Source organism: Coenobita brevimanus, chromosome 97 (assembly GCF_032717465.1).
Source record: "Coenobita brevimanus isolate Jiangsu-jjx chromosome 97, ASM3271746v2, whole genome shotgun sequence".
Classification (NCBI taxonomy): domain Eukaryota; kingdom Metazoa; phylum Arthropoda; class Malacostraca; order Decapoda; family Coenobitidae; genus Coenobita; species Coenobita brevimanus.
In genome coordinates this window covers 28,686,304-28,713,238 of record NC_137050.1, presented here as the reverse complement: position 1 = coordinate 28,713,238, position 26,935 = coordinate 28,686,304, and the positions used below count along the sequence as shown (strand labels likewise).

At 40.7% G+C, this 26,935-nt stretch overlaps 1 protein-coding gene across 1 annotated transcript in view; it reads right to left on the bottom strand.

Moving 5' to 3' along the window:
- Window positions 1-3,421: 3,421 nt before the first annotated feature.
- The window catches only part of baz (par-3 family cell polarity regulator), a 423,470-nt gene continuing 399,956 nt past the window's right edge, over window positions 3,422-26,935 (bottom strand). Inside the window, exons 29-30 of the mRNA XM_080283282.1 lie at window positions 20,968-21,173; window positions 3,422-5,278 (exon numbers count right to left, since the gene is read on the bottom strand). Coding sequence (XP_080139408.1) covers window positions 4,977-5,278; window positions 20,968-21,173 — 508 coding nt within the window. The 3' untranslated portion in view covers window positions 3,422-4,976. The remainder of the gene's footprint in view (window positions 5,279-20,967; window positions 21,174-26,935) is intronic.

Below are 26,935 nucleotides of genomic sequence, written 5' to 3'. Positions count from 1 at the left end.
TATATACTTTGGCATGTGTTCTCTCAATTCCTAAGATAAAATTTGGCCTTTGGGAAATTTCATTTTTACCCCTATGTCTGCGCACCATGGACACCTCCAAATAACCGCCATGCGCAGTTAACGGGTTAAAGAAAGTGTGATAAAAGCCAGAAGCAAGAAAAGCTGAGGAAGAACTGGCAAGGGGCAGATATGAATGGTTCAGTAAAGACGAGGATGAATATTATAACAATTGCACCCCCCCCCCCCTTTTTTTTTTGTAACTTGGAACAGTAGTTGACAGAATGATTATCCCACAGCCATTCTGTTATGTGCATCTTGAAAAAAGTTGTGTCGATGGTTTTTACTTGCGAAGTGAAGCCAAGATTTTGAATGTCTGAGTGAATGAGTGGTTGTGTGGACCATTTCACTGGACACTTTCCTGATACTTTCTTCTCTCTTTCCATTTTTTGGATCCTACCTACCCTGCATGAAAGTTTTACTGCTGACATTCTCATGTGGGAGTGAATGATAGGGAGCATTTTAGTTTTCAAGATGCAAAATTGACTTTTAGTGGTATGTGGGGACACTCATCATCCACACACTCAACATAGTGCTGCCTTTAAGTGACTACATTGAGTGACATGCCTGGTGGTTTCCTGCAACCCAAGAAACCATTCACAAAACTGGGGGGTAATCATATAAAGTAACAGGGTGATGTGGAAACTATACCATGGTGCCTGTTAGCAGGGTGGAGAGAGACAAATGTGGCATCCATCCAGGAACCACATTTCTCAAGGAACCTTGCTAAGGCGAGGAGATGTCTGCCACAAGGGAACACTGGTTCATTGCAAGGAACACCCTGTAAAGGTGATTGCTTATCTGAAGTTGAAGAATCTTCTCAGCCAGACAAACCACGGTTGCTCAACTACTAAGACAGCTAGAATTGATCTCTTGCAGAACAGTAGCAGGAGTAAAGAGGATGGATGGTGAAGTGCTGTATAAGTAATAGAGTTGCAATGCCAGGCTGATGTAGAACATGCATCCAGTGAATTGCAGGCTTCAGGTGTCATCCTGCAGTCCACCAACCTCTGCTCTGGAACTGTTTCCATCTGTATGTATTTCCAACTGCCTGTTATCTCCAGTCTTTCACACACACTGTCCAGGCATCTTGAATGAGCGGATCTTGAGATTGGCCTTCTGTTATTTTGTTTTTGTTTTTTCTTGGAGGGAGCAATTTTGTTAGTTCCTGGCCTTTGGTTCCTTGTTTCTTTAAAAAAAAAAAAAAAGGGGGGGGGGGGAGGAAGGAAGGAAGGAAGGAAGGGCATTTGTGCTGTATAACCAAGTAGTTGAGGCACCCTGTTATATTAGTGCCACCATATGAAAATGTCCCCTTCCAGCACCCGGATGGATGGTTGTAAGCGACAGCAATACCAGTATTTATGAGTACTGTACAGTGATCTCTTGGTTATCACGCATAATTGGTACACTGCTTAGCAAGTGATAACAAAACTGTGCAATAACGAAAGCACAGAACCTATGGGATTTATCCTAACTGGCACTGGGTACCCACTTATGAATCCAGATTTTCGTTAATACAGTTTAGACCCACTAAATACACGCAGCTGTTATGGTATGTGTCAGAAACACACGTAGGCATGGATAGCTAACAGAAAATGAAAAAGGCAAAATAAGGTAGAAATACAGTATACTGTATATTATATACAGATCTGAGATGGGCAGAGACCAAGATGGGCTTGAGGTAAGGGACTCTGAGGCCAGGGGATGGAGAGTTACTGGTCTCCGCCACCTGAGATTAACTTCTCGACTCCTCAGTTAACCCCCCCCACATCCAAACGTATGATGCACGTTGCAACTTTTTTTCACACTCAGTCCCCACAATGTACGATGATCATTTTGCTATTGCAAGGTCTGTCGTTTGCACATTTTTCAAATTTCGTGCATGATTTTTGGTATGTATACACAGGACACCTTCTACCCAATGCCAGGCGGGGAAATGACTTACCCTGCATGGGAAATGACTTACCCTGCATGGGAAATGACTTACCCTGCATGACCCCCCCCCCCACGCCATTGTTTCGGCAACTCACTTGTTACCAGTGACCTGGCCAGTAAAGACATGTCGTGCCACGGAATGAAATTCAAGGCCAGAGTGATTCCCCAATTGATGACAATGTGGACGACAAAGTTTACGTAGTATTAGAGGAAGAAACAGTCAGAAATGATGATCAGGTAATGTCGCCAAAAAAGGTGCGGTATGTTGATGTGTTTGGTGAGTAAAACAACGCTTATATTGCCGATATTACTGTGTGAAAACCAATATACTCTTGTACTACATATAAATTCGTAAAAAAAAAAAAAAAAAAAAAAAAAAAAGAGTGGTTTGGAATAGTTACCCCTCCCATAGAACACATTTTCTCTGGAGCCAGACCCCATTGAAAACAGAGCCAGGTAAGGGTATTGTTACAGGTAGTGGGATTTTAAACCTCAGGTGAGTGATTTCTCTATGAATTTTCGATGTCTCATAAAAAGCAGATGTTTGAGAAAAAAAAAAATGAAAATTTGTCAGGTTTTGGGGGTGGGATTTGTAATAAATTAGTCGGTATGGGTGGGGGTTAAAGCATCATCTTTGAATTACTCAAAGCCATCAGAAACCATAGATTTTGCACCACCAATGTTGGCAGAAACCAGCTCAGAACAAAGTTTGTTAATAAAAAAGTATGCGTCAATAACAGGAGCGCAGAATTTCATCTAGCAGTGATAAAGAAAACTGCTGTAACCACGAGACCACTGTAAAACAGAATGAGTCAATAACAGATGTCGAATTACCGAGTAGATAAAAAGAAATATGCTTAGATGGGATGGAGATGTACACAGAATGCACACTGATAAGCTGCCCAAGAAAGTTTTTGAAAGTGAAATCAAGAGCAATGCTGACAGAGCCAGACCTTCTGTGGTGTGGAAGAAAAAGAGTAGAGCAATATGTGGGTCAGAAGAAAGAAGAAGAAGATGAGTGTCTGAAAGCAAGAGATATGTGGGGATAAAGTAGCCTGGACAGGATTCTGTCCACGCCCATCCAGGGGTCCCCAGCATGGAGCAATGCATCGGAGATAATGGATCATCCTACCTTTTCCAGGGATACAGAATGATGGATGACAGATGACAGTAAAGATGATGATAATTGATAAGATACTGTTGACACTGATGATGATGATAAATGATACAGATGCTGCTGACAATGCTGCTGCTGATGATGAGGAGGAGGAGGAGGAGGAGATGGAGGAGTATGGCAATGATAATGGTGATAATGATGGATTATTTCTAAAACACCTCAGTTGTATGCCTCCCTGACACCATCAGAGTTAATTATAATATGGTACTGCAGAAACTGGATTTACTAAAAAATCCTTTATTCTTTCCTTTGGAGAGTATTGGACAAGTTTCCTACAAAAGAGTCAAGCTGCACTTTGAGCAGAGTAAAGTGGCAGCTTCACTTTACAATATTTTAAAAGTGATGTAAAACCTGATGGAATTTTATACAAAAGTGTACTTTAAAATACAATATATACATATGAAAACAGCTAAAGTGACCATCAGCAATACAACCAGTGTTACCAAGCCAGTGTTGGGAGGCAAGCCAGTGTTACCAGACAAGCCAGTTACCAGGCCTGACAGCAACACTTCACTTTGGCACGAGTTGATAGAATCTAGAAGGATTCATGTGAAAAACAACCTTATTTAAAAGCTTAAGCAGTATTGTATATAATAAAAATTCAATATAAAATGTGATTTGAAGACATTTCTTGCTATCCTAATACAATATACTGTATAATCCTTCAAAATAGATCTGATATATATTTTATCTGTATATTAAAGTTTCGTATATATAGGCAAGCACTGTCCTCCATAAAATATACTTCCTATAAACAATTAGCTCATCAAACTGCCAAGGCAAAACGATGGATGGCACTGTCCTGTGTTAAAAATTATCAACATCACTTTTACTAAGGCACCACAACTAAGTGCAGATACTTATTATCATACTCCACCAGAGAAAACTATACAATATTATTCACTGCACAGGCACTAAAAATGCTAAAACTGACTCATTATCAATAATCCAAGATACAATAATAAAACATGCTATACAGTACACAAAATATTTCTCCAAGATCCTTGACCATTCCACATTGCTTACAAGCCTTGTCATGTCATTATAGTAATTTATATTAAAAATGATCATCAACTGTCCAGGTACACAATAAAAACTGACTCCTACATTTCAATTCAATTAAGAATGCAAGAGTACTAACTGCCTCCTTACTCCAGAGCTCCATAAATAAGTAAGCATTTCTTGGAATGTTTGCACTGCATCTAGTAGTGATGAAGTAAGGTTGATAAAAGAGGCTGGTTGCAGACAGAACATCAGAACTTTGTACACAACCAATACACAACTTACCCCTCAAAGTTATTATACAATATGTACAAATTTTTACACTGGTCACACATTCTTCTCGTACTGTTGTCCATACAAATACATCATATATTACACCTCTTTTCAAACAATAGTTTGTGAATTTTGATTTAATAAACAGAGTCTGCTTCTGGCACCTTTAAAAGTCTTTTTACATTCACAGCACCATAATTCATTTCATTATTGTACTGTTACAAGGGTAGGGCAAGTAAAGACAGTCCTCATTACATGCCAGGGACATGTTCTGAAAAATAAAATATTCTTGTGTAAATTAGGGCAAACTGGCACATTAGATTCATGGGTAACAGTGGATTTCTAACAGGTAATTTCTGTATTTTACTGGTATCAGCAGTAAAACAAACTGTTAATCATGACAACTTGCAATGAGGAACTGTACTAAGTGTTTGCCTTATTGTCCTTGCAGCACCTTTTCCTTCATATTCTGGCAGCACCTTTTTCTTCAGTCTGTATCTGGGCTCCTGAAGGTAACCAAAGCAGCTCACAGTCATACCTTAGAGCCGGGAACTGTGATTTTAGTTGTGTGGTGGTGATGTGGCGGTGGTGGAGGGGGTTTGTGGTGGTGGTGATGGTGCGGTGGAGGTCCAGGGTAGTGACTGGTTGCAGGCCGGTGGTAGGAATGAGGAGGTTGTTGGGAATAAGAGTCTTGGTCTGTAGTTGGGTGGAAGGGAGGATGGTGTTGCGGATGGTTGCTGGACTGCTTGTAGAGGGTGAGATGGTGAGGCTGGGAAGCTCCAGGATACAGGGAAGAGGGAGTATGATTATTGTTACTGTTTCCACTCATGTTACCTGGGGAAAGCAAAAAATTTATTGATAATGCTCAAAATCATACAGTATATGATATATGGGTAAATTAGTATATTCAAAATGCTGTTGTCGTTTTTAATGTTCCTCTCTTCCCTCCATTCCTTCCTTCCTCTTCTGTCTTTCTTTACTTCATTCTTTCCACTTCCTTCTGCCTACGGGTGACTTTACACTCCCTGTTTTGTCTCCCTGTCCTTCATTCTTTCCTCTTCCTTCTGCCTGTGGGTAACTCTACTGTACACTGAGTGACAAGCCAAATGGTTTCCTGTACACCAGAAAACCATTTAATATGCTGGGTGGTAACCATATAACAAAATTATGTCGCCTGGTGGTTTAGTGGGTAATTACGGCACTCCAATCAGATTAAGCCAGTGAAGGTTTATATCCATGGGGTGGCTGGGGTTATTGCTCATGTAATGCCACTCAGGGATGAGTGAGGCTGGTCACTCTCATCTTAAATGTCAGGACCAACTTGCCCAGCTCCGGGCTCCTATGCTCCTCATGGGGTAATGTAGGATTGGATGATGGATGGATGGATGCAACAACAGGCTCATCTGAATGCGAACCTGGTGAACTGCAGGCTGATAATGCCTTCTCTTACAACCCACCATCCTCCTTGCAGAGGACTGGGAAGAAGCTTAAGGATGTTAGTATAGCCAAGCAATAGCCATCCTGCTATATAGGTGTCACCTTGGGAAGGCATCGCTCACCTGCGCCATTCAAAATGAAACCACATACTGTACACAAAAACATTACTTGTGTGTCAACAGTACTGAAGATACAGTATAATGTAAAAGTGTAAACATTAAGTTTCAACTCAGAAACAATACATCTGAACTTACAAAGATCATACTTTTTTTTTTTTTTTTAAATAACAGAACGGAGGAAGGAAAAACAAATGAGTAAAAAAAACATAATCCATACACCAGATTACTGGTTTCCTCTGTTCATAAAATATCTGTAACAGTTAGACTTGAACAGTTGTGGGTTGAAAGTTGGAGGGAAACAACTCTGGGGAAGCGAGTTCCAGAGAGATGCAGTTCGGGGAATGAAAGAATTCTGATAGGCAGAAGCTCTGCAACATGGCTAAGTGACACTCCAGTCATGAGCGCCACCAGATGCCCGTGCAGCATGAGGGAAGGCATGGAGAGGTGGCACCATGGACGCAACTTCGTCTGAGTATTTGCCAAAAAAATATCTGTAAAATAATGCAAGGGAGGCAACATTCCCTCTCACTTGCAGGGGAGGTAGTTTATATGTAATGGCAGGGTTGTTAATGATTCTAACAGCTTTGTTCTGAATTTTGTCTAGTTGTCTTAATGCAACCTCTCCACAACCATTCCACAAGGGTGAGCAATATTCAAGCTGAGAGTGCACATGACTCTTATAAACTACAGCCAACTGCTCATCGGCGAAGAAGTTACGGACTCTGTACAATAATCCAAGCTTCTTTGAGGCGGCTTTAGCAAGTGATCTGACATGAGAGATCCAGCTAAGGGCACTGCCAAGTGAGACGCCAAGAACTCCAATACTTTTGGAGATGAAAATATTAGTGGCACTGAAGGTAATGTACAAATCTGGCAACATCTGTCTATTAGTAAACTGTATATACTGTATTTAGTTTTACTAGCATTAAAAGAGACAAGGTTGTTTTGTCCCCATTCACTGATTGTAGACAGATCTTGATTTATGGAGATGGCTGTACTGAGTTGAGAGGTGGAGACATTAGACCCTGCAAATGGACGTCCGAGTGCGAATGAACCATGCAGCGCTGAGCCATCTGCACACGTGTGAATAGGACCGTGGATGACAGACAAGAGATCACCAATATGAACCAGAAATAGGGCTGGCGCCAGAACTGACCCCCGCGGCACACCGGCATCAATCGAGTGGAAACCGGAACACACACCATCTACCCCAACTCCCATCCTCCTGTCACTAAGATATGAAGAAATCAAAGGAACAAAAGACACCAGTCCACAGCAAGGGAGTCCGGGCAGCAGGGAACGGTGCCAGACTCTGTCGAAAGCTTTAGAGATATCAAGAGCTACTGCATGAGTTTCTCCAAAAAGATCATTTGATTGATGAATGGAACGAGGCAAGAGACCGAGCACATCAACGGCGGACCCCTCACGGCGAAAACCACACTGTCCATCACCAACTAGGTTGCTGGACCCAAGATGCTTAACAATGCGCTCATCAACCAGAGTTTCAAACACCCCACCAAGAGAAGATGCGACAGCTATTGGTCTGCAATTGGAGGGGTAAGATGAACCCCCCCTCCCCGGAACTGGGTGGATACCGGCCTCCCTCCATGAACCTGGGAACAAAGAAGCACGCATGCACAGTCCAAACAACTTAGCTAGGACAGAGGCAAGTTCAGGGGAACACTCTTTCAAAACAATTGGCGGAATTCCATTTGGGCCTGGAACTTGGTTGGTAGGTAAATTGTCTAGGATGGATTTTATGTATCTTGTCTGTATTTTAAGTGGGGCAATTTCGGGAGAATCAAGTTCCAGTACCGGGACATTCTGGCTGGTATCGTCTATGGTAGAGTTCCTGGCAAAGGTACTGGCAAAGATATCTGCTTTCCAACGTGGATCATTTGTAATGTCGCCATCTGAAGATTTTAGTGGGGGAATTGAAGATGGCTTGTTAAAGTTATTATTGAAAGAATTAAGAGTTGACCAGAATATTCTATTGTCATTAGGGTTGTTAAGTAGAAAAGAAAGACATCCTTCTGGGTGGAAAGCTGCAATGACTACTAATTAAGACAAACCTTGTCAGTTATAAATATTCAACATCTTCCACACTTACATGATCAGCAGCTGATGGTCTGTAGCAAATTGGCTACTGAACATTTCCTTGAATTAGGACTTAACTAGTGAAAATACCAGACTTGATTTCAAACAGAACAAAATCCAGCACTGTTACTTTTCACAAGAGATGTGTGTCTGGCTAAGCAAAGCCATCAACTGCAGGCAAGCAACTGCACCTTCAGGTCTGTCCTCTGCAGCAAACTGATGTTCCCTAGTGGCTGACAGCATCTCACCACAGTGAGGAACCAAGAAGAGTATGGAGGTTTGCCTTCCGGATGGACACTGCATTTGCATCTCTCCACCTAGTTAACAAGGGCACCATACCAGGCTCTGCTTCATTCCATAAGCTGGTTATACAGCTCTAACTAAGTTATTAATGGTTTCGTGGGTTACAAAAAGCCATTATACTCGTCACTCAGTGTTGAGCCACCTTAAATGGAAACAAGAGTAATAAAAAGTGGCAAGAAGGAATAAAAGTAGTAGAAAAAGATGAAGGCAGACACAGAATAGAATGAGAATGAGGAAGAAAGAAATAGGCAGGACTACATCAAGTGAATGGAACGCATATTAAGAATATGTTACTGCTGTGATCATCTCATAATACCTGGTTTAACCCCTTAACCGCGGGGCGTCACTTTCATGACGCTTGGGAGCAAGGGATCATACCGCGGGGTGTCACTTTTGTGATTCTGTGTTATTTTGAATTTGCCCGGGCTTTCAAGTGGTGGCTTGTATCATCTATCAGTACTGCCAATGTCCAACACTAGTCAGCACTCCTAATCTCATCTGTACTCCCATCCATTGTTGACAATTTAGCCATTTCTCCCTGTTTTTGGCTCCCCTCCCTACCTCCCCTCAATTACCCTCTCCTCTCGCCTGCCCGGCCGTGCTATGCTAAGTAAATCTTCCCTGGAATTTTCCACTGATTTCATCCATTGAAATAAGCCCTATGCCCTATTCTTATACCAAATAATATATACAAAAAAGAAATAAGTGAGAATGCCATACACCTGGAATTGAAAAAGTTTGTGGAAGAGGTAGAAAAGGAAATTAAAAAAGAAGGGTGTGAAACAATAGAGAAATATAATAAAGTGATTAAAGAGGCAGCGGATAAAATACTGAAAAGGAAATATTGAAGGAAAAGAGCAACAATAAGTGATAAGAAAGAACCACCATGGGTAACAAAAGAAGTACAACAAGAAATCGGAAAACATAAAAAATTGAATAGACAAATGAGAAATGAACAAAATGAAGAGAAAAAGAGGCAGATAAGACGTCAGTATTTAGAACAAAAGAAGATAGCACAGAAGAAAATAAGATTAGAAATGATGAAACATGAAGAAAAGATAACTAAGGAAATAAGAGGCAGCACAGATAAAACCAGAAAATTATGGGAGAATATAAATAAACAAAGGAAATAAGAAAACAAGTGAGGAAGTTTTAAATATATGTAATGATGAGGGAACAGTTCTAGTAAAAGAAGGTAGAAGAGCATTGGTGGAATATTGTCAACAAATCTATGGACAACACCCAAACAGCTTACAGGAAGAGTGGAATGAGGAGAAAAAATATAAATATATAGAGGAATTTGCTAGTTTTAACAAAAATATAAATATATACAGGAATTTGCTAGTTTTAACAGAGATATAGAAAATGAATATCAGAGATATCCTATGATCTTAAGAGAACACATGGATGCTGTGCAAGCATCGGAGAAGAAACTAGTACCAATGAATATCCCAGAATTAAGTACAGAACAGATGAGACAATACCTCAGAAACCTAAAAAATCGGAAAGCACCAGGACCAGATGGAATAAAACCGGGAATGTATAAGGCACTAATAATAAGTGATACATGTATTGATAAACTGACAGTGTGTTTAAAGGAAGAGCTAGGAGGCAAAGAAAAGCCGAAAGAATGGAAAGTGTCAACCACAAAAATGATACCAAAAGTAAAAAAGTCTACAGAAAAAGACCCAAGACCCCTAGCAATGACTAATATATCGTATAAAATGTTTATGGCTCTACTGAGGGATGAAGTGGAATTACATCTGAAAAGAAATGAAGAATTGCAGGAGACGCAGGCTGGATTCACAAAGGGAGGAAGGACAGAGGACAACATATTTATACTACAATACATGGTGGAAGAAAGCTTTAAAAAGAAATCCCCATTAATAGTAACAGCAATAGACTTCAAAAAAGCATATGATTGTATAAAAATAGAAAGTCTCATCAAGGTAATGAAACATTATCAAATCCACCCTTATGTGATAGATGCTATCAGCAAACTATACGACGGAGATAAAACAAGGATAGAGCTATCTAAAACAATGAAGGAAGAGATAGAAGTGACAAGTGGAATAACGCAGGGGTGCACAGCGTCAACACTTTTATTCAAACTGATAACATATATGATAACACAGACATCGAAAACAGAGGAAAGGGATTCAGCAATGAGGTACTGAAAATAAGAGTGCTCTTCTATGTAGATGATGGACTCCTAGTGGCAGAAAAAATTGAAGATGCAAAAACAAACATAAGGATAGTAAATGAAATAAGTAAAGAGTATGGACTAACAATAAAAAAGAACAAAAGTAATGTAATGATATGGAATATGAAAGAACAACCAGAAGAGGTGGAAGGAATAAAAGGAATTAAATACCTGGGAATAACCATAGAAAATAAAAGAAATATGTTTGAAAGACAGAAACTGACCAACATAAATAAGGCACAAGAAATGTCGAATAGAACATACTCAGTAATATTAAGGAGTTGCAACAAACTGCTCATTGACAAAATATTCTAGAAAAGTGTCGTCTTACCATCTACTCTATATGGAAACAATATTATAAATTACACAGACACTGATATAGAAAAACTACAGAGGATAGAGAACAAAGTATACCAGCAAATCCTGGGAGCACAGAAATATACACCCATATGTGCATTGAGAGGGGAAATAGGAGCCTCACTGATGAAAACAAGAATGATGAAGGACAAGCTGAATTATTTAAAACACCTAAAAGATGGAAACAACAATCTGCTGAAAATGATCTTGAGAGATATGCAGGAGAAAGGAAACTTTATGTGGATAACAACAGTGCGAAAATGTATGGCGGAACTGAAAATAAGAAATGGAGTAGAGAATATAAGTGGATAACAACAGTGCGAAAATGTATGGCGGAACTGAAAATAAGAAATGGAATAGAGAATGTGACAAGAGATCAATTAAAAGAGTTGGCAAGAAGATGGGATACAGATAAATGGAAAGAGGAAATATCACACAAAACAAATTTGAATATATACAGGCAGTACAAAGAAAAAATACAGGAAGAGGAAATATATGACAATTATCCAGCATCGTTAACTCTTTTCAAGGCAAGATCAAATACACTGCAACTAAATGACAGAAACAGACACACGAACGGACAAACAGAGTGCAAGCTTTGTGGGGTGGATGTGGAAGACCTGAAACATTTTGTACTATGGTGTCCAAGCTTACAAAATGAAACACAGACGGCAATAGAGCTAAAACAACCATACCAGGAAGAAGAGGAAGAAATAATTGGGAGCTTTTTATCTGAAAAGACAAGACTGAAGGAGAAAAAGGAGATACTGCACCAGATGTGGAATAAAAGGAAAAAAGAACTAAAAGAAGAAGAAGGAATGCATTCACGGGAAGAGTAAAAAGGAGGTGCCGTTGCAAAGGCAATACCTCCGTAAACACCATCATCAACACCGTCACCATCACACAGCTGCTGTGGACACAGGTTTGCCTATTATGTACTGAGTAACTGTATTTGTAATTTACTACTATAATTACACGTGTCTAACTATATTTGTAATTTATAATATTTTGTTGCTAATCATTCTAAAGAAATATGGGAAACACTTGTAAGGAAAGTGTTTGGAGTTTGCTTACAGTACCAGTATCCCTACCCAAAGCCTGACCTTGAGCATATAAGGCGCAGGGTGATTTTCTGGGACACTTTTTGGAAAAAAGCGCGCCTTTTATGCCCGAAAATACGGTATATATATATATATATATATATATATATATATATATATATATATATGCTGATGATGCAGTACTACTTGCAAATACCAGACAAGAGCTTAGTAGACTAGTGCAGAGTTTTGCTGACATCTATGAGCATCGTGCCTTGAGAGTAAATGTAGAAAAGAGTAAAGTGATAGTTGTTGAGAGAGAAGGTGACTCCAGTGTGATGTTTACAGTGAATGGAGAGAGACTGGAATTGGTGAGAGAGTTCAAATACCTGGGTACAATGATACAAAAGAGAGGAAGATGTGCATAAGAAGTGGAAAGTAGAGAGACACAAGGAAGAAAAGTAGCTGGTGCTATGAAGGCCCTGAGGAGAAACAGAGGCTTGAGTGTTGCAGCTACATGAGGCTTACATGAAGGAGTGTTAGTGCTAACTTTAACATATGGATGTGAGACTATGGTGTGGCATGAAAATGAAAAGTCAAGAGTGAGAGCAGTGGAGATGGGAGTACTGAGGAATAAACGTGGAGTACAGAGAGTGAATAGGATATGACATAACGTGATTCGTGAAAGATGTGGAGTAAGGAAGTCTGTGGACACCAGACATGGGGTCTTTTACTTGGTTTCTATTACTATTACTATTAATTTCAATTGCTCTCTATTATATTACTATTATAATTACTTCAGTGGTCATCTATTACTATTACTATTACTTGGTCATCTATGAGTATTACTATTACTATTAATATATTATTTATGATAACTATTTATTAAACTGAAAAATGTTTTTATTTTCATTATTGTTGAGAGACTTCCACTGAATGCACAAGTGTGTCTAGATCACCTGATGGCCTGTTGACCACTCTCCATTCTGTACGGTCTCCTGTGGTGTACCTGCAGCTTGGAGAGCAGCCAACAAGTAACCAAGGTGAGAAGGCTGTTTTTATTGATTATGGTAAACGGTATTAAAGAAGTGTCTGTAATGGGAAAGTAATATACAATTATCTATTACTTTGCCTTCTACTGCAATTACAGCCAGGAACTTGTGATCTATTACTATTACTTTGAAAACCCTGTAACAGTCTATTACTATTACTATTACATATTACTATTACCCCATGTCTGGTGGACACCAGAACTGAAGAGAGTGTACTGAGATGGTATGGTCATGTGGAGAGAATGGATAACAATAGTGTGGTGAAAAAGTTGTATCTGAGTGAATTTGAAGGAGGGAGAAGGCAAGGTAGGCCTAGGAGAAGGTAGAGGGATATGATAGATGAGTGTGTGAGGAAGAGAGGTTTGGAAGTTGGTGAGGCTAGCAGACTGACAAGAGACTGAGCTGGCTGGATGAATGTTGTGAGGAGAAGCACATGATCAAGGTTTTGGAACCCTTTTTTTAACGTGCCAATGTCTGAACTGGAACTATCGGATACGTTTCTGTGAAGCTACAGAATGTGGTGAATGTTTTTGCATATCAGACAGAGCCAGGATTCCAGGGACTTGAATGGTGAGTGAATGGAAGCGTGGCCCATTGGACTGGGCATATTTGGGCTGTCTGGATATTGCTACTCCTCACCCTGCCCTAGGGTGGGAAAGGAGGTCCAGATGCTGATGACATATATATATACTTTTTCATATTACCCTGCATTGTACTTCTTTAGCACATAGTCTGTAAACAAGATTGGTTTTGGGGGTGTGCAGAGAAGGAATGCAGTGCCAGGAGACGTGACACTTGCACAGGTGAAGAGTGCTGTAAAGCGGCTGAAAAATAGGAATGCAGCTGGGGTTGATGAGGTGTATGCAGAGATGCTTAAATGTAGTGGAGAGAATGGAATGAAGTGCTTGTTGGAGATATGTAAGAAGGCATGGATGAGTGAAACTGCCTGCAGAGTGGAAAAAGGCTGTGATTGTACCCCTGTACAAAAATAAAGGTGAACGAAGTGAGTGCAAGAATTATCGTGGCATAAGCTTACTGAGTGTGGTAGGAAAGGTATATGGAAGAATTATTATAGAGAAAGTAAGAGAGATATCAGAAGTCCTAGTGAGTGATGAACAGGGTGGCTTTAGGAGTGGCAGAGGATGTGTGGACCAAATATTTGCAGCGAGAAAGATAGTAGAGAAGGCTTGTGAGAAGGACCATAAGGTGTTTATGGTATTCATAGATCCGCAAAAAGCATATGACAAAGTGGACAGAGAAGGATTGTGGAAAGTTTTGCGCAAGTACGGTGTAGAAGGTAAGCTGCTAGGTGCCGTGAGTTTTTATGATGGTAGTGAAGCATGTGTCAGCGTTAATGGGCATCTAAGTGAATGGTTCATGATCAGTGTGGGCGTGCGACAAGGTTGTGTGATGTCCCCATGGTTGTTCAATGTACAGTGCTCATCAGAAGTATCGAGCGTCCTGCGTCCCTCCTACAAAACAAACCTTTCAACATTGGAAAAAACATAAATACTGTAATGCATTTTATTTACCTTTAGTGCTTCATAGGGTATCCTTTACACTTCTTCATGGACCTGAGACGTCTTGGAAGTGAAAGGGCGAGGCTCCTGAGGTGCTGGAGGGGTATTTTGTCCCAGGAGTCATGAATGGCGGCTTCCAGCTTAGGCAGAGAGCTCACGTCCTTCCCTTGGAGACTCTTCTTTACGAGGTACCAGAGGTTTTCAATTGGGTTGAGGTCTGGGCTATTTCCAGGCCAGTCTTTCATGACACCTCGCAGTCATGAAGCCGATTGGTGACCGATTTGGCCTTGTGAGTAGGTGCACTGTCCTGCTGAAACACTCATGCACCTGTTAGCTTGAAGGAGTCTGGTAAATGATCACACAGAAGCTCCAGGTAAACATCCTGATTCACTCTAATGTTCTCGGGAAGCACAACAAGCTTCCCCAAACCTTGACCAGAAAAACAATCCCATACCAAGAGTGAATCAGGATGTTTAACAGTGCTTTCAACATACCGTGGGTCAAGTGGGTCACTATCTTTGCGCCGGTACACACGTGCTCCTCTGTTACAGGTGACACTAAACATTGCCTCATCAGACCACAACACTGACAACCATTGCTCCTCACCCCAGTTAAGATATTTATTAGCAAAGGCAAGCCTACGAAGTCGCTGGTTTTTTGTGAGAAGAGGCTTCTTCACAGGCCTGTGACTTGTGTAACCAAGTTCATGGACCCTACGAGACACTGTTCTCACAGACACCTCACCAAACACTTCTGGGTTGCTCTCCTTTATTTTCCTTGCACTCACACGAGGATTAAACTCCACTGCACGTTTTAAAACATTAACAGACCTAGGGGAAATTTTCCTAGGCCTACCAGACTGCGGTTTCTTTGTGGGAACTTCACCACTGTTTTCCACTTGAAACCGCGTGCACCACCGACGCACTGCTGATCGAGCCACACCAACCAATTCACTAATTTCCTTTGTCTGGTGGCCTGCCTCCTTTAGAGCAATGATCTGGGATATGATTTCACTCGATAGTTCACGGGTAGGTGCCATAACAAAGTGGCGAAAGCCAAAACACTGAGGGACACTTGGTAAAAAATGGCGCAAAAAGAGAGGGAGACGCAGCGGAGTTCCTCTATCTCAGGCAGCCCGTGGGCAACTGAGGCGGGAACCAACCAGCGCGTCGGACGGCCTCAGGCTACTGTGACGTCACGCTAGCGCCGCAAACTTGTGGCTCAATTTTTACCCCCCAAAATGGGTGATTCTTTTTTGGCCATAAGTAATGCGCGCTCGGTGGTAGGGGCTCAATAATTTTGACAAGCACTGTATATATGGATGGGGTGATGAGAGAAGTGAAAACACGAGTAATGGAGAGAGAGATGGCATTGGTAATGAATGGTGATGGATGGAATATCTCAAATCTGTTGTATGCTGATGATGCAATACTGCTTGCAAGTACCGGACAAGAACTTGGTAGGCTAGGGCAGAGTTTTGCTGATGTCTGTAAGCGTCGTTTCTTGAAAGCAAATGTAGAAAAGAGTAAAGTGATGGTTATTGAGAGAGAAGGTGACTCCCAGTGCAATGTACCAGTGGATGGAGAGAGACTGGAATTGGTGAGAGAGTTCAAATACCTGGGTACAGTGATAGAAAAGAGAAGAAAATGTGCAAAAGAAGTTGAAAGTAGAGTGACACAAGGAAGAAAAGTAGCAGGTGCAATGAAGACCTTGATAAGAAACAGAGGCTTGAGTGTTGCAGCTGCATGAGGCTTACATGAAGGAGTGTTAGTGCCAACTTTAACATATGGATATGAGACTATGGTGTGGCATGAAAATGAAAAGTCAAGAGTAAGAGCAGTGGAGACGGAATTGCTGAGGAATGTATGTGGAGTACAGTGGGTGGATAGGATACGAAATAATTGATTCGTGAACAATGAGGAGTGAGGAAGTCGGTGGACACCAGACTTGAAGAGTGTGCTGAGATGGTATGGGCATGTGGAGAGAATGGATAACAATAGAGTGGTGAAGAAGGTATATCTGAGCGAATTCGAAGGAGGGAGGAGGTGAGGTAGGCCAAGGAGAAGGTGGAGAGATATGGTGAATGAATGTGTGCGGAAGAGAGGTCTGGAAGTTGGTGAGGCTAGGGAACTGACAGGAGATAGAGCTGGCTGGATGAATTTTGTGAAGAGAAGTGCATGATCAGGGATTTTTGCCACCCCTTTTTAACGTGGCAGCGTCTGGATTGACTCTGTTGGATTTGGTTATGTGAAGCTACAGAACAAGGTGAATGTTTTTGGCATATCCGATAGAGCCAGAAATCCAGGGGTTTGAATGATGAGTGAATAGAAACGTGGCCCATTGGATTGGGCAATTTTGGGCTGTCTGGACATTGCTAATCCTCACCCTGTCCTTGGGTGAGAAAGGAGGTCCGGATGATGATGATGATGATGATGATTATCATACATACATATATACACACACACACTCGACCCTCCATTTCCCGGACTAAAAAGGGGGAAAGACCAGTCTGGAACCCCCAAAATCCGGGAATCGCATAAGTCTGGCCCCACATACCATTCCCCGTACTTTTACCATACTTTGTCCGAATTCTCCAATGTTGTCCGGCAATTATTCCAATATTCTAGAGCATTCTGGAATGCAGGCTACCTAAACCAACATAACTAACACACACAGTACTGTACATAAAATAATACCACTGACACAATAACATATATACATAAATGCAGTACATACTGAAATAAAAATATAAATAATGCCACAAGTTGGAAGGAACCAGTGGGGTGAAGCAGGATGGTGGCCATGATGCTTTTCATGTATGAAAATATCTTTGTGTGTGTGTTACAAATGGCCTTTATCAAGTCTAAACCCTGCTAAAATTATACTGTGTTGTGCAGCAGACTGCTTATAGTTTTATATGAGGGAATAATGGCTGGACTTTTGTGAGAATCCTGGACTTGTACGAGCATATGTCAGGCATTTGATAATATTGCCCGGCCTCAGCCCATGTCCGTGAAATCTGAAATCTGGGAAATTGGGGTACGGGAAATGAAGGGTCGAGTGTATATTGTTTCCTTCATTCTTTCCTCTTCCTTCTGCCTGTGGGTGACTCTACACTGAGTGACAAGCCAAATGGTTTCCTGTACACCAAGAAACCATTTACTATGCTGGGTGGTAACCATATAACCAAATTTTGGTGCCTGGTGGTTTTGTGGGTAATTACTGCACTCCAATCAGATTGAGCCAGTGAAGGTTTATATCCAAGGGGTGGTTGAGGTTTATTGCTCAAGCAATGCCACTCAGGGATGAGTGAGGTTGGTCACTCTCATCTTAAATGTCAGGACCAACTGCCTAGCCCCAAGTTCCTACGCTTCTCATGGGGCAACATAGGATTGGATGATGGATATATATATATATATATATATATATATATATATATATAATAAAATACAGGTGCCTTGAGCAGTAGCATTTTCCCAATTTATACCGAGATGGGATCAAAACTGTGAGGCCAGTAAATAAAAAATTATAGACAGGGTAAGCAATAGCAGAACAAAGGAATACTTTTGCATGGAAGAAGGAATAGATGGTATGTAGGGAAATGTGGAAGAATGGAAGCAATGATCTGGCAGAGTACAGATGTATGGCGAGAATGCAGAGTGATTTTGCAACAAAGAAAACAGTTTGATGAATTACTGGTGAGAGCGTAGGTAATGGAAGGAGAATGGCTGAAAGAACAGTACCGGTGATGTGCAAGGACACAGCCTGCAGATTCTTCTGTCATGGCCATCTCCTGTGAAGGGTTTCCATGGAAGGAGAAGGTTGTCAACAACATATACAGTAGTCAGTCCTACATAAAGTCTAGGATGTGTGCAGGTAAAATGCTGCTTAAATCAAAACAACTTTGAGACAAGCTTATGGTTCATGACTGAGAAATTTAAAAAAATAAATAATGAAAAAAAAAAAAAAAAAAAAAAAAAAAAAATCCAGTACCTGAATGCAAAATAAATTTATAATGAATCATATGTAACGTATATGAAGAAAGGATTTAATTAATAATCAATTTAATAATGAAACAATACCTTTAACAATGAATAACTATAGATAGACAGGTATGATACCTGTCTTAAAGACACAGATGGTATGGCTATCATCTGTCCCAACTGAAGCTTCATTTTTAAAACAATATTCCAATCACTTCCAAGTTTAAATTACCGGTACTACCTATGCTGCCCCCCTTCCCCCCAAGGAGGGGAAGTGCCAGTCCAATACATCCCAGCTGGAGCACAGAAACCCAAGGCTAGGCTATCAAAGTCCTGAATATTCAAGGACAGAAGACAAGCCAATGCTCCTGGTGGCATTTTACGCGACAGAAAAACCTGTGGGCAGCTATGTGATTCTAACTGCAGTATGTAGGCCAAGGCACTATCTGGTTGAAGAGATCTTCCACCTGACCATCATGTGTTACTGTACAAATATTAAAATTACATAAAAGGGTACATTTTCATACAAAGAACAGAAAGGAAAAGTTATGCATCAAGTTTATAAAAAATGACAATACACTGGACCAGCATCATCAGAGACAAATGGTGATAAATACTGACAAGAATGCTCACAACCTATTACTCTTTCATGTGTGATGAGCACCTAACTCCAAATAAAATATCAAAATCATGCACATACGTAGCCACCACAGGCTTTCAAAACCCCGCTACTTCATGGCATTTCTTTTGATTTTTACAAAGCATTTCCGCCAGTCCATCCACAGAGGGTACACGCAGTCCTTCTTATAAGCAAGGGATGTGTTCTAAAACCTAATTACTCTTCTTACAACTAGTGCTATACACTGGGAAAAACTCTTAAATCAACTTTATAGCTCAGAACGGAGCTTTATGAGGCTTTTTTCCTTAAATTTATTTGGATATAACAGTTAAAATGAATGTTAAAGAAGGCAACATAAACAAGGGCATACCATATTACATTTACAGTATCTCAAATTACCCTCTGATTTTCCTCAGCTATTTGTTTAATGGCTGAATCAAAGCATAAGGTCAAGCACTTTTATAAGGCTGAAATACTTGCCGTATCAAATTTCATGCTGCTATTACAGTACTAGACATAACTCCTTCACTGATACAGTACTTTTTTCATTTTTTTTTTTTTTTTAATTCTATGTGGTAGGTGGGGGCACTCACCATCCACTCACTCAATGCAGTGCTGCTTTGGGTGTCTGCCTTTTCCTCTCTTCCTTCCTTCCTCTTCTGTCTTTCTTTCCTTCATTCTTTCCTCTTCCTTCTGCCTACAGGTGACTTTACACTCCCTCCTCTGTCTTTCTTTCCTTCATTCTTTCCTCTTCCTTCTGCCTATGGACAAGCCATGGCTTGAGTGACAAGCCAAATGGTTTCCTGTACACCAGGACCATTTACTATGCTGGGTAGTAACCATACTATATAACCAAATTATGGCACCTGGTGGTTTAGTGGGTAATTAAGGTGCTCCAATCAGATTTGCCTGTGTGGGTTTATATCCAAGGGATGGTTGGGGTTTACTGCTCACATAATGCCATTAAGAGATGAGTGAGGCTCGTCACTCTCATCTTAAATGTCTGGACCAACTCGCCTAGCCCGGGGCTCCTATGCTTTTCATCGGACGACATAGGACTGGATGATAGATGGATGGATTTTTTATTCTGTTCTTGCTACCTCTGGATTTTTTCTGCTTAGGACAGACTTTTCAGACAGGAGGGGATTTTCTATATACAGCCTCAATTGGCCCTTCTTGTGCAAGGGAACTTGTAATAAAATTATCTGGTAACAGCAAAAGTAAACATGTCATGGTAGTGAATGTGTTATGGAGGATATATCAGTTAATCACCAACAAAGTCATTTTCTACAAAAGTGTGCCTGACTGACTGAATGCATCCATTATTTCAGTATTGGCATAAAGACACAACTCTCAAATGATCCACTATGCCCTCAATGTAATGCAGCCTCTCACACCACAATGGTGCTGGAGCAGGACACCATGTAGTGCTACTTATATAACAGGGAGGCTCTGCTGCCCAATTATAACTGATCAAACATTCTGCAACTATCTCCCTATCTCCCAAAAGAATGATAGTGACCTGCAGAAGGATAATTTCAGCCTGCAGACCACCTGGTTCATGTCCAGATGATCCTGGACCTACAACAATACCACCACCACAACACACTTGCTCACCTCATGCACCTACTTTCCCAATTCACACAATCCTTTAACATAATCCCAGCAAAAGATATTGAGGAATGCTCAGCTGAAATAACCAGTTTCCATCAGTCCACTGGGCTGATGTCAATATCTGGGACCATAACAATGACAATACTGAACACTGTGGTCATTTCTAGTACTGTACTCACCCTTAAGAAGAGAATTGGGAGGTTGTGTCTGATGTGGGGGTGGAGGGGCTGGGTGTGGGTGTCTGGGTCTTGGCAGCGATGTGGATGATGGATCCCTAGCATGAGAGATCATGGCCTGCACACTCTCATACTCATAGTAATTGCTGACAGGGCGTGGCTGTGAGTCACGTGGTCCGCGCTGACTCTGGTACTCACGGCCCTCACGACTGCACAAGGGCAAAACAGTCAATAGAGTCACTGTTATGTTCATAATGAGAGTCCTTTTTATGCGTTGCCTTCTTTGACATTCTGTTTTGCCAGTAAGTCCACAGCGAATTACATAAACATTTCTATTAAAGTTTTATTACTGCCTATAGAGTTGATCTGAAAGCTCTCTCAATTTACAGAACGAGTTACTGTATAGAGAAAAAGCTGTGATACAGTAATCTGGAACACATTACTGACATAAGATGTGGAGGTATGAGAGAGATCAAAATAAGCATTACTGTATTTAAAAAAGGCATGCAGCCAGTGATGAATAATAAGAGACAGAGTATTTCAAGCCTGATTTATGCAGAGAATGCTGTGCCAGTTTCTAATAATCCACTAATTTTTTGCAGATTTGTTCTGAATTTTGTGGATATGTAAAGTAGCCTGACACCTCTTCCTTGAGGACACCTTCAAAGTGGGAGTGCAAAGTTGAGAATCAAGAGTGAAATGTGCAAAAACAGGATTTACAAAATATTTGGAGTTTGCACAAATTCAATGGAATAAGAAGTACAATGATGTAGAATGAGTGTGAAAGATGCTGAGTAAGAAAGTCTATTGATCATGAACAGAGGAGTATATCTACAGTAGATGACACAGACACAGAAGCTGAGTGAATAGGTCATGGGTGGTAAACAAGCTATATGTAAATGAATTTGAGGATGTAGCAAGATATGTAAAGCCAAGAATGTGATACACCCGACCCTCGATTTGCCGGACTAAAAGGGGGGTAGACCAGTCTGGGGATGGCAAAAGTCCAGCCCCACATACCATTCCCCGGACTATTACCATACTTTGTCCGAATTCTCCAATATTGTCTGGCAATTATTCCGATAATCTAGAGCATTCTGGAATGTAGGCTACTTATACCAACATAACTAACACACACAGTACATAAAATAATAACACTGACACGATAACAATAATAATAACTGACTCAACAGCTGTATTTTGCTAGCTACAACCCTAAGAATGGTTGATTAGACAGTTGCTGACAAGAATGTGGAGGGTATGATAGAAGATGATCAGAAAGCTGAGGAAAAAGAGGAAAATGAGCAAGGAATGAAGCACCACAAGGTCAGCCAACCACTGATCAGCTGACCGAGATACAAACACGCAATCTTGGACCTAATTGGCAATTTTAATTGGAAAATATTTTAATCTTTATCACTATATAGGATTGCACACCTAATTATTTGAAATTCAGTCAAAAACTTCTGGTTAATTTAATTATTAATAGAAAATCAGGATTCAGAGCGAAAATTTCTTAATAAGTTAGCGTAAGTGTTTTGCCTCTAGCCTAACAACTCGTCTTGACGGACTTTTGTTTTGTAATAAATATCGATTTACAATGCAGATACATTTTTTTTTTGTATTCAAAATAAATATTTATGCAAAACAGAAGTCTGTCAAGGTGTCCTGATGATCTGAAGGGGAAATATCTGCTAACACTGGCCAACCACTAATCAGCTGATCGAGATACAATCATCTAACACGATCTCGATCTTGGACAGAATCGGCAATTTTAATTGGAAAATATTTTAATCATTATCACCATATAGGTGGAGAAGGGAGAAAAAGTGAGCAGATGAAGAGAACAATTTAAGGAATTGTTGAACGTAGAGGATGGAAGTAATACGAGTATAAGTAGCTGGGGAATGGCTGCGAGAAGGAGGGAGGTGAGAAGACAGGAAGAAATCAGTAGGATAGAAGTTGTGGAAGCAATGAAGAAAGTTAAATCGGGGAAAGCCCCAGGAATTGATGGAGTGTGTGGTGAAATGCTGAAGCATGGGGGAGAGACAGTAGTAGAATGGATGTGGAAGATGTGCAGATTGGCCTGGGAGGAAGGATTGGAAGTCAGGTATAATTATTCCCTTGTACAAAGGAAAAGGGGAAAAAGAAGTGTGTGGTAATCATACGGGCATTTGTCTTCTTAGTATAATAGGAAAAGTGTATGGTAGGATACTTATAGACAGAGTTAGAGAAAGAACAGAGAAAGTAGTTGGAGAAGAACAGGGAGGCTTTAGGAAGGGAAGAGGTTGTGTAGATCAGATATTCATTCTTAGATCTTTAGTGGAAAAGTTTCTAGAGAAGGGAAAGAAGTTGTATGCGGCTTTCATGGATTTGGAGAAAGCATATGACAAGGTGGATAGACAAGGATTGTGGAAAGTGTTAAGAATATATGGAGTAGATGGGAAGTTGTTGAATGCTGTGAAGAGTATGTACGATGGTGCGAAGGCTGCAGTGCGTGTGGATGGTGAACTAAGTGAATTTTTCTCTTTGAAAGTTGGTTTGAAACAGGGATGTGTCATGTCTCCATGGTTGTTCAATCTGTACATGGATGGGGTAATAAAAGAGGTACAAGGTAGGGTAGTGGATGTTGGAGTGGCCCTGGTGAGAGAGGATAGTGTTTGGGAACTCCCTGTACTGTTGTTTGCAGATGATACTGTGTTGTTGTGTGAAGACGAAGGGGAGCCGCAAGGCTTAGTGGATGAGTTTGAGAGAGTGTGTAAGAAACGGAATCTAAAGGTGAATATAGGGAAGAGTAAAGTGATGGTCTTTGAGAGAGGTGAAGTTAGTGAATGTACAGCGAGATTGGATTGTGAGGAATTGAAAAATGTGAGAACGTTTAAGTACTTGGGTAGTGTGATGAGTAAGGATGGAGGTTTGGAGGGTGAAGTGCTTGAAAGGGTACAGCAGGGAAGAAAGGTTGCTGGTTCTTTGAAAGTAGTGATAAGAAACAGGGAAGTGAGCATGGAAGTGAAAAAGTTACTACATGACAGTATTGTGATACCAACTCTAATGTACGGAAGTGAAGCTTGGACATTGTTGGAAGGACACAAGTCAAGAGTGAGAGCAGTGAAAATGAGTTATTTAAGAGGATCCTGTGGAATCACATGGAGAGACAGGCTGACGAATGAGGATATAAAGGAGCGTTGTGGTGTTGATGTGGATGTGATAGGAAGCGTTATGAGGAACACACTGAGGTGGTTTGGCCATGTGGAGAGGATGGAGGGTGAAAGACTGACGAAGAGAGTGTATGTGAGTGAGGTGGAGGGGGGAAGAGGGAGGGGGAGGCCGAGGATGAGATGGAGGGATGGCGTGGAGAGGTATATGAGAGAGGGGGGTGTGAGTTGGGAGCAGGGCAGTGAAATGGCGGGGGACAGGGCGACTTGGAGGCGATTTGTTTGTGGCCACCCCAAACGGGATTGAGGCGTCTGGCAATAGATAGATAGATAGACCATATAGGTTTGCACACCTAATTATTTGAAATTCAGTCAAAAGTTTATGCTTAATCGAATTAATACAAAATCAGGATTCAGAGAAAAAATTTCTTAAAATTAGCAGAAGTGTTTTGCCTCTAGCCTAACAACTCACCTTAATGGACTTTTGTTTTGGATAAGTATCAATTTACAATGCAGATACATTTTTTTGTACTCAAAATAAATATTTATGCAAAACAGAAGACTGTCAAGGTGTGCTGATGATCTGAAGGGGAAATACACTGGCCAGCCACTCATCACTTGACCGTGATATAAATACTGACGATCTGAAGGGGAAATATCTGCTAATATTCAAGCATTTTAGCTCTGAAACCTAATTTTCTAATTAAGTTATATTAAGTAAAATATTTTAAGTAGATTTCAGATAATTAGGTGTGTATTAGCCACTGTGGCATAAAAAATTAAAATATTTTCCAGTGAAAAATGCTGATTCGGTATGTAGTCACACCAAGTTCGGTGAGCTAAGTGAGTAGGAATGGATCCCATTGACTTTGTCCATAAGAAAATATTTTTGTTTTTATTCTATCTATCTATCTATAGATAGACGCACCAATCCCGCAAAGGGTGGCCGCAGACAAAACGCCTCCAAGTCGCTCTGTCACCCACCATTTGACTACCCTCCCCCCAACTCACCCCCCCCTCCCTCATATACGTCTCAACTCCATCCCTCCACCTCATCCTCGGTCTACCTCTCCCTCTCCCTCCCTCCAACTCACCTACATACACCCTCTTAGTCAGTCTTTCATTCTCCATTCTCTTCACATGTCCAAACCACCTCAGTGTATTTCTCCTAATCTTCTCAACCACATCAACATCCACCCCACAGCGTTCCTTCACTTCTTCATTCGTCAACCTGTTTTTATTACCTATGAATATTACTGTATTGTGTCAAAGCCTTTCTTAAACTTTACTGTTATGCTATAAACTATTTATAGTGGCATTTGAGAAAGGTAAGAGGCAAATGGGATATTGCCACGAGTTAGGAGCTGATGGCATGAAGCAGGTTGGTGGCCAAGATGTGTTTCACGTATGAAAATAATTACTTGTGTGTGTTACAATTTATCGAGTCAAAACCTTGCTAAAATTATACTGTGCTGTGCAGCAGACTGCTTATAGTTTTATATGAGAGAACAATGGCCGTACTTTTGTTGAGAATCCCGGACTTGTACAGGCATTTGTCTGGTGTTTGATAATATTGTCCGGCCTCAGCCAGTGTCTGGGAAATTCGAAATCCGGGAAATAGGGGTCCGCCAAATTGAGGGTCAAGTGTTGTTTGATATGGTAAGTGAATTTGTGTGATTGTGAGAGGGTGGGAGCAAGTGAAGAAAGAAGATAAAAGACAGTACTGAAGTTGAGGAAGCACAAAATCTCATGAACACTAGACGTAAATGGATGATACTGTAAAAGCTCTCAAATCTGAAATGCTTGAGTCCAAAGGCATTACATGAAACGAGAAATATTGGATTACAGAACTATAATAGTAAATGAGAAAATCATATACAGTGCCCGCAAAAAGAGCCTACAGTACCATTAACAGTGAATAAATTGAAATGACTTACATTAATCATTTATTATCCATTCTAATTCATCTCCACAAAATAGCTTTGTCTTAAAATATATGTTAATTGTTTGGAGAGTGGAAGTTTTCTGAACTCATATTTTCAGATTTAAGTTTGTATTGTATATATGAGGTCTATCCAAAGAAAAACCAAATTGTTTAAATAGTGCACCAACTAGCCAGCATAGCGTGAATGCAACAGGAGTGCTGTATGTAGACGATTCTGAGCTTTAGTCAAACACATGTCGCATCTTGCCATGATACTTGTGTGAACTTGTGTTTAGTGCACTTGGCAATTTGTTCCATGCTGAACAACAAAGGATCTTGAAAAGCAACACGTTTGTGTGAAATTTTGTTGCAAACTGAGAATAATAATAACTGACCCAACAGCTGTAGAGACTTTTCAAATGTTGCAACAGGTTTACGGGGAGGACTGGTTGATACATATACAATGCTATGTGTGGTTCCACTGGTTCAAATCGGGAAGAACATCCACCGAAGATGATCACAAATCTGGATGGCCTTCCATGTCAACAGACGACAATAAGGGGAGGATTGTTTGGGCCATACACAACGATACACGTGGTTCCAGTGGTTCAAATCAGGAAGAACATCCACCAAAGACGATCACAAATCTGGATGGCCTTCCACATCAACAGACAACAATCACATTAAGAAAGTGTGGGCTGTGATCTGTGAAGTTTCTGAAGAAGAAAACACCTGCAAAAGTTTGTGCCACAAGATTTTAAATGAAAAACTGAAGATGCATTATGTTGCCGCAAAATTTGTGCCGCGTCTGCTGACAAATGAGCAAAAAGAGGGAGTCAGTCAGGATCTGTTTGACTGTTTGAATGCTGAAGAAAAATTTCAGAAATATGTC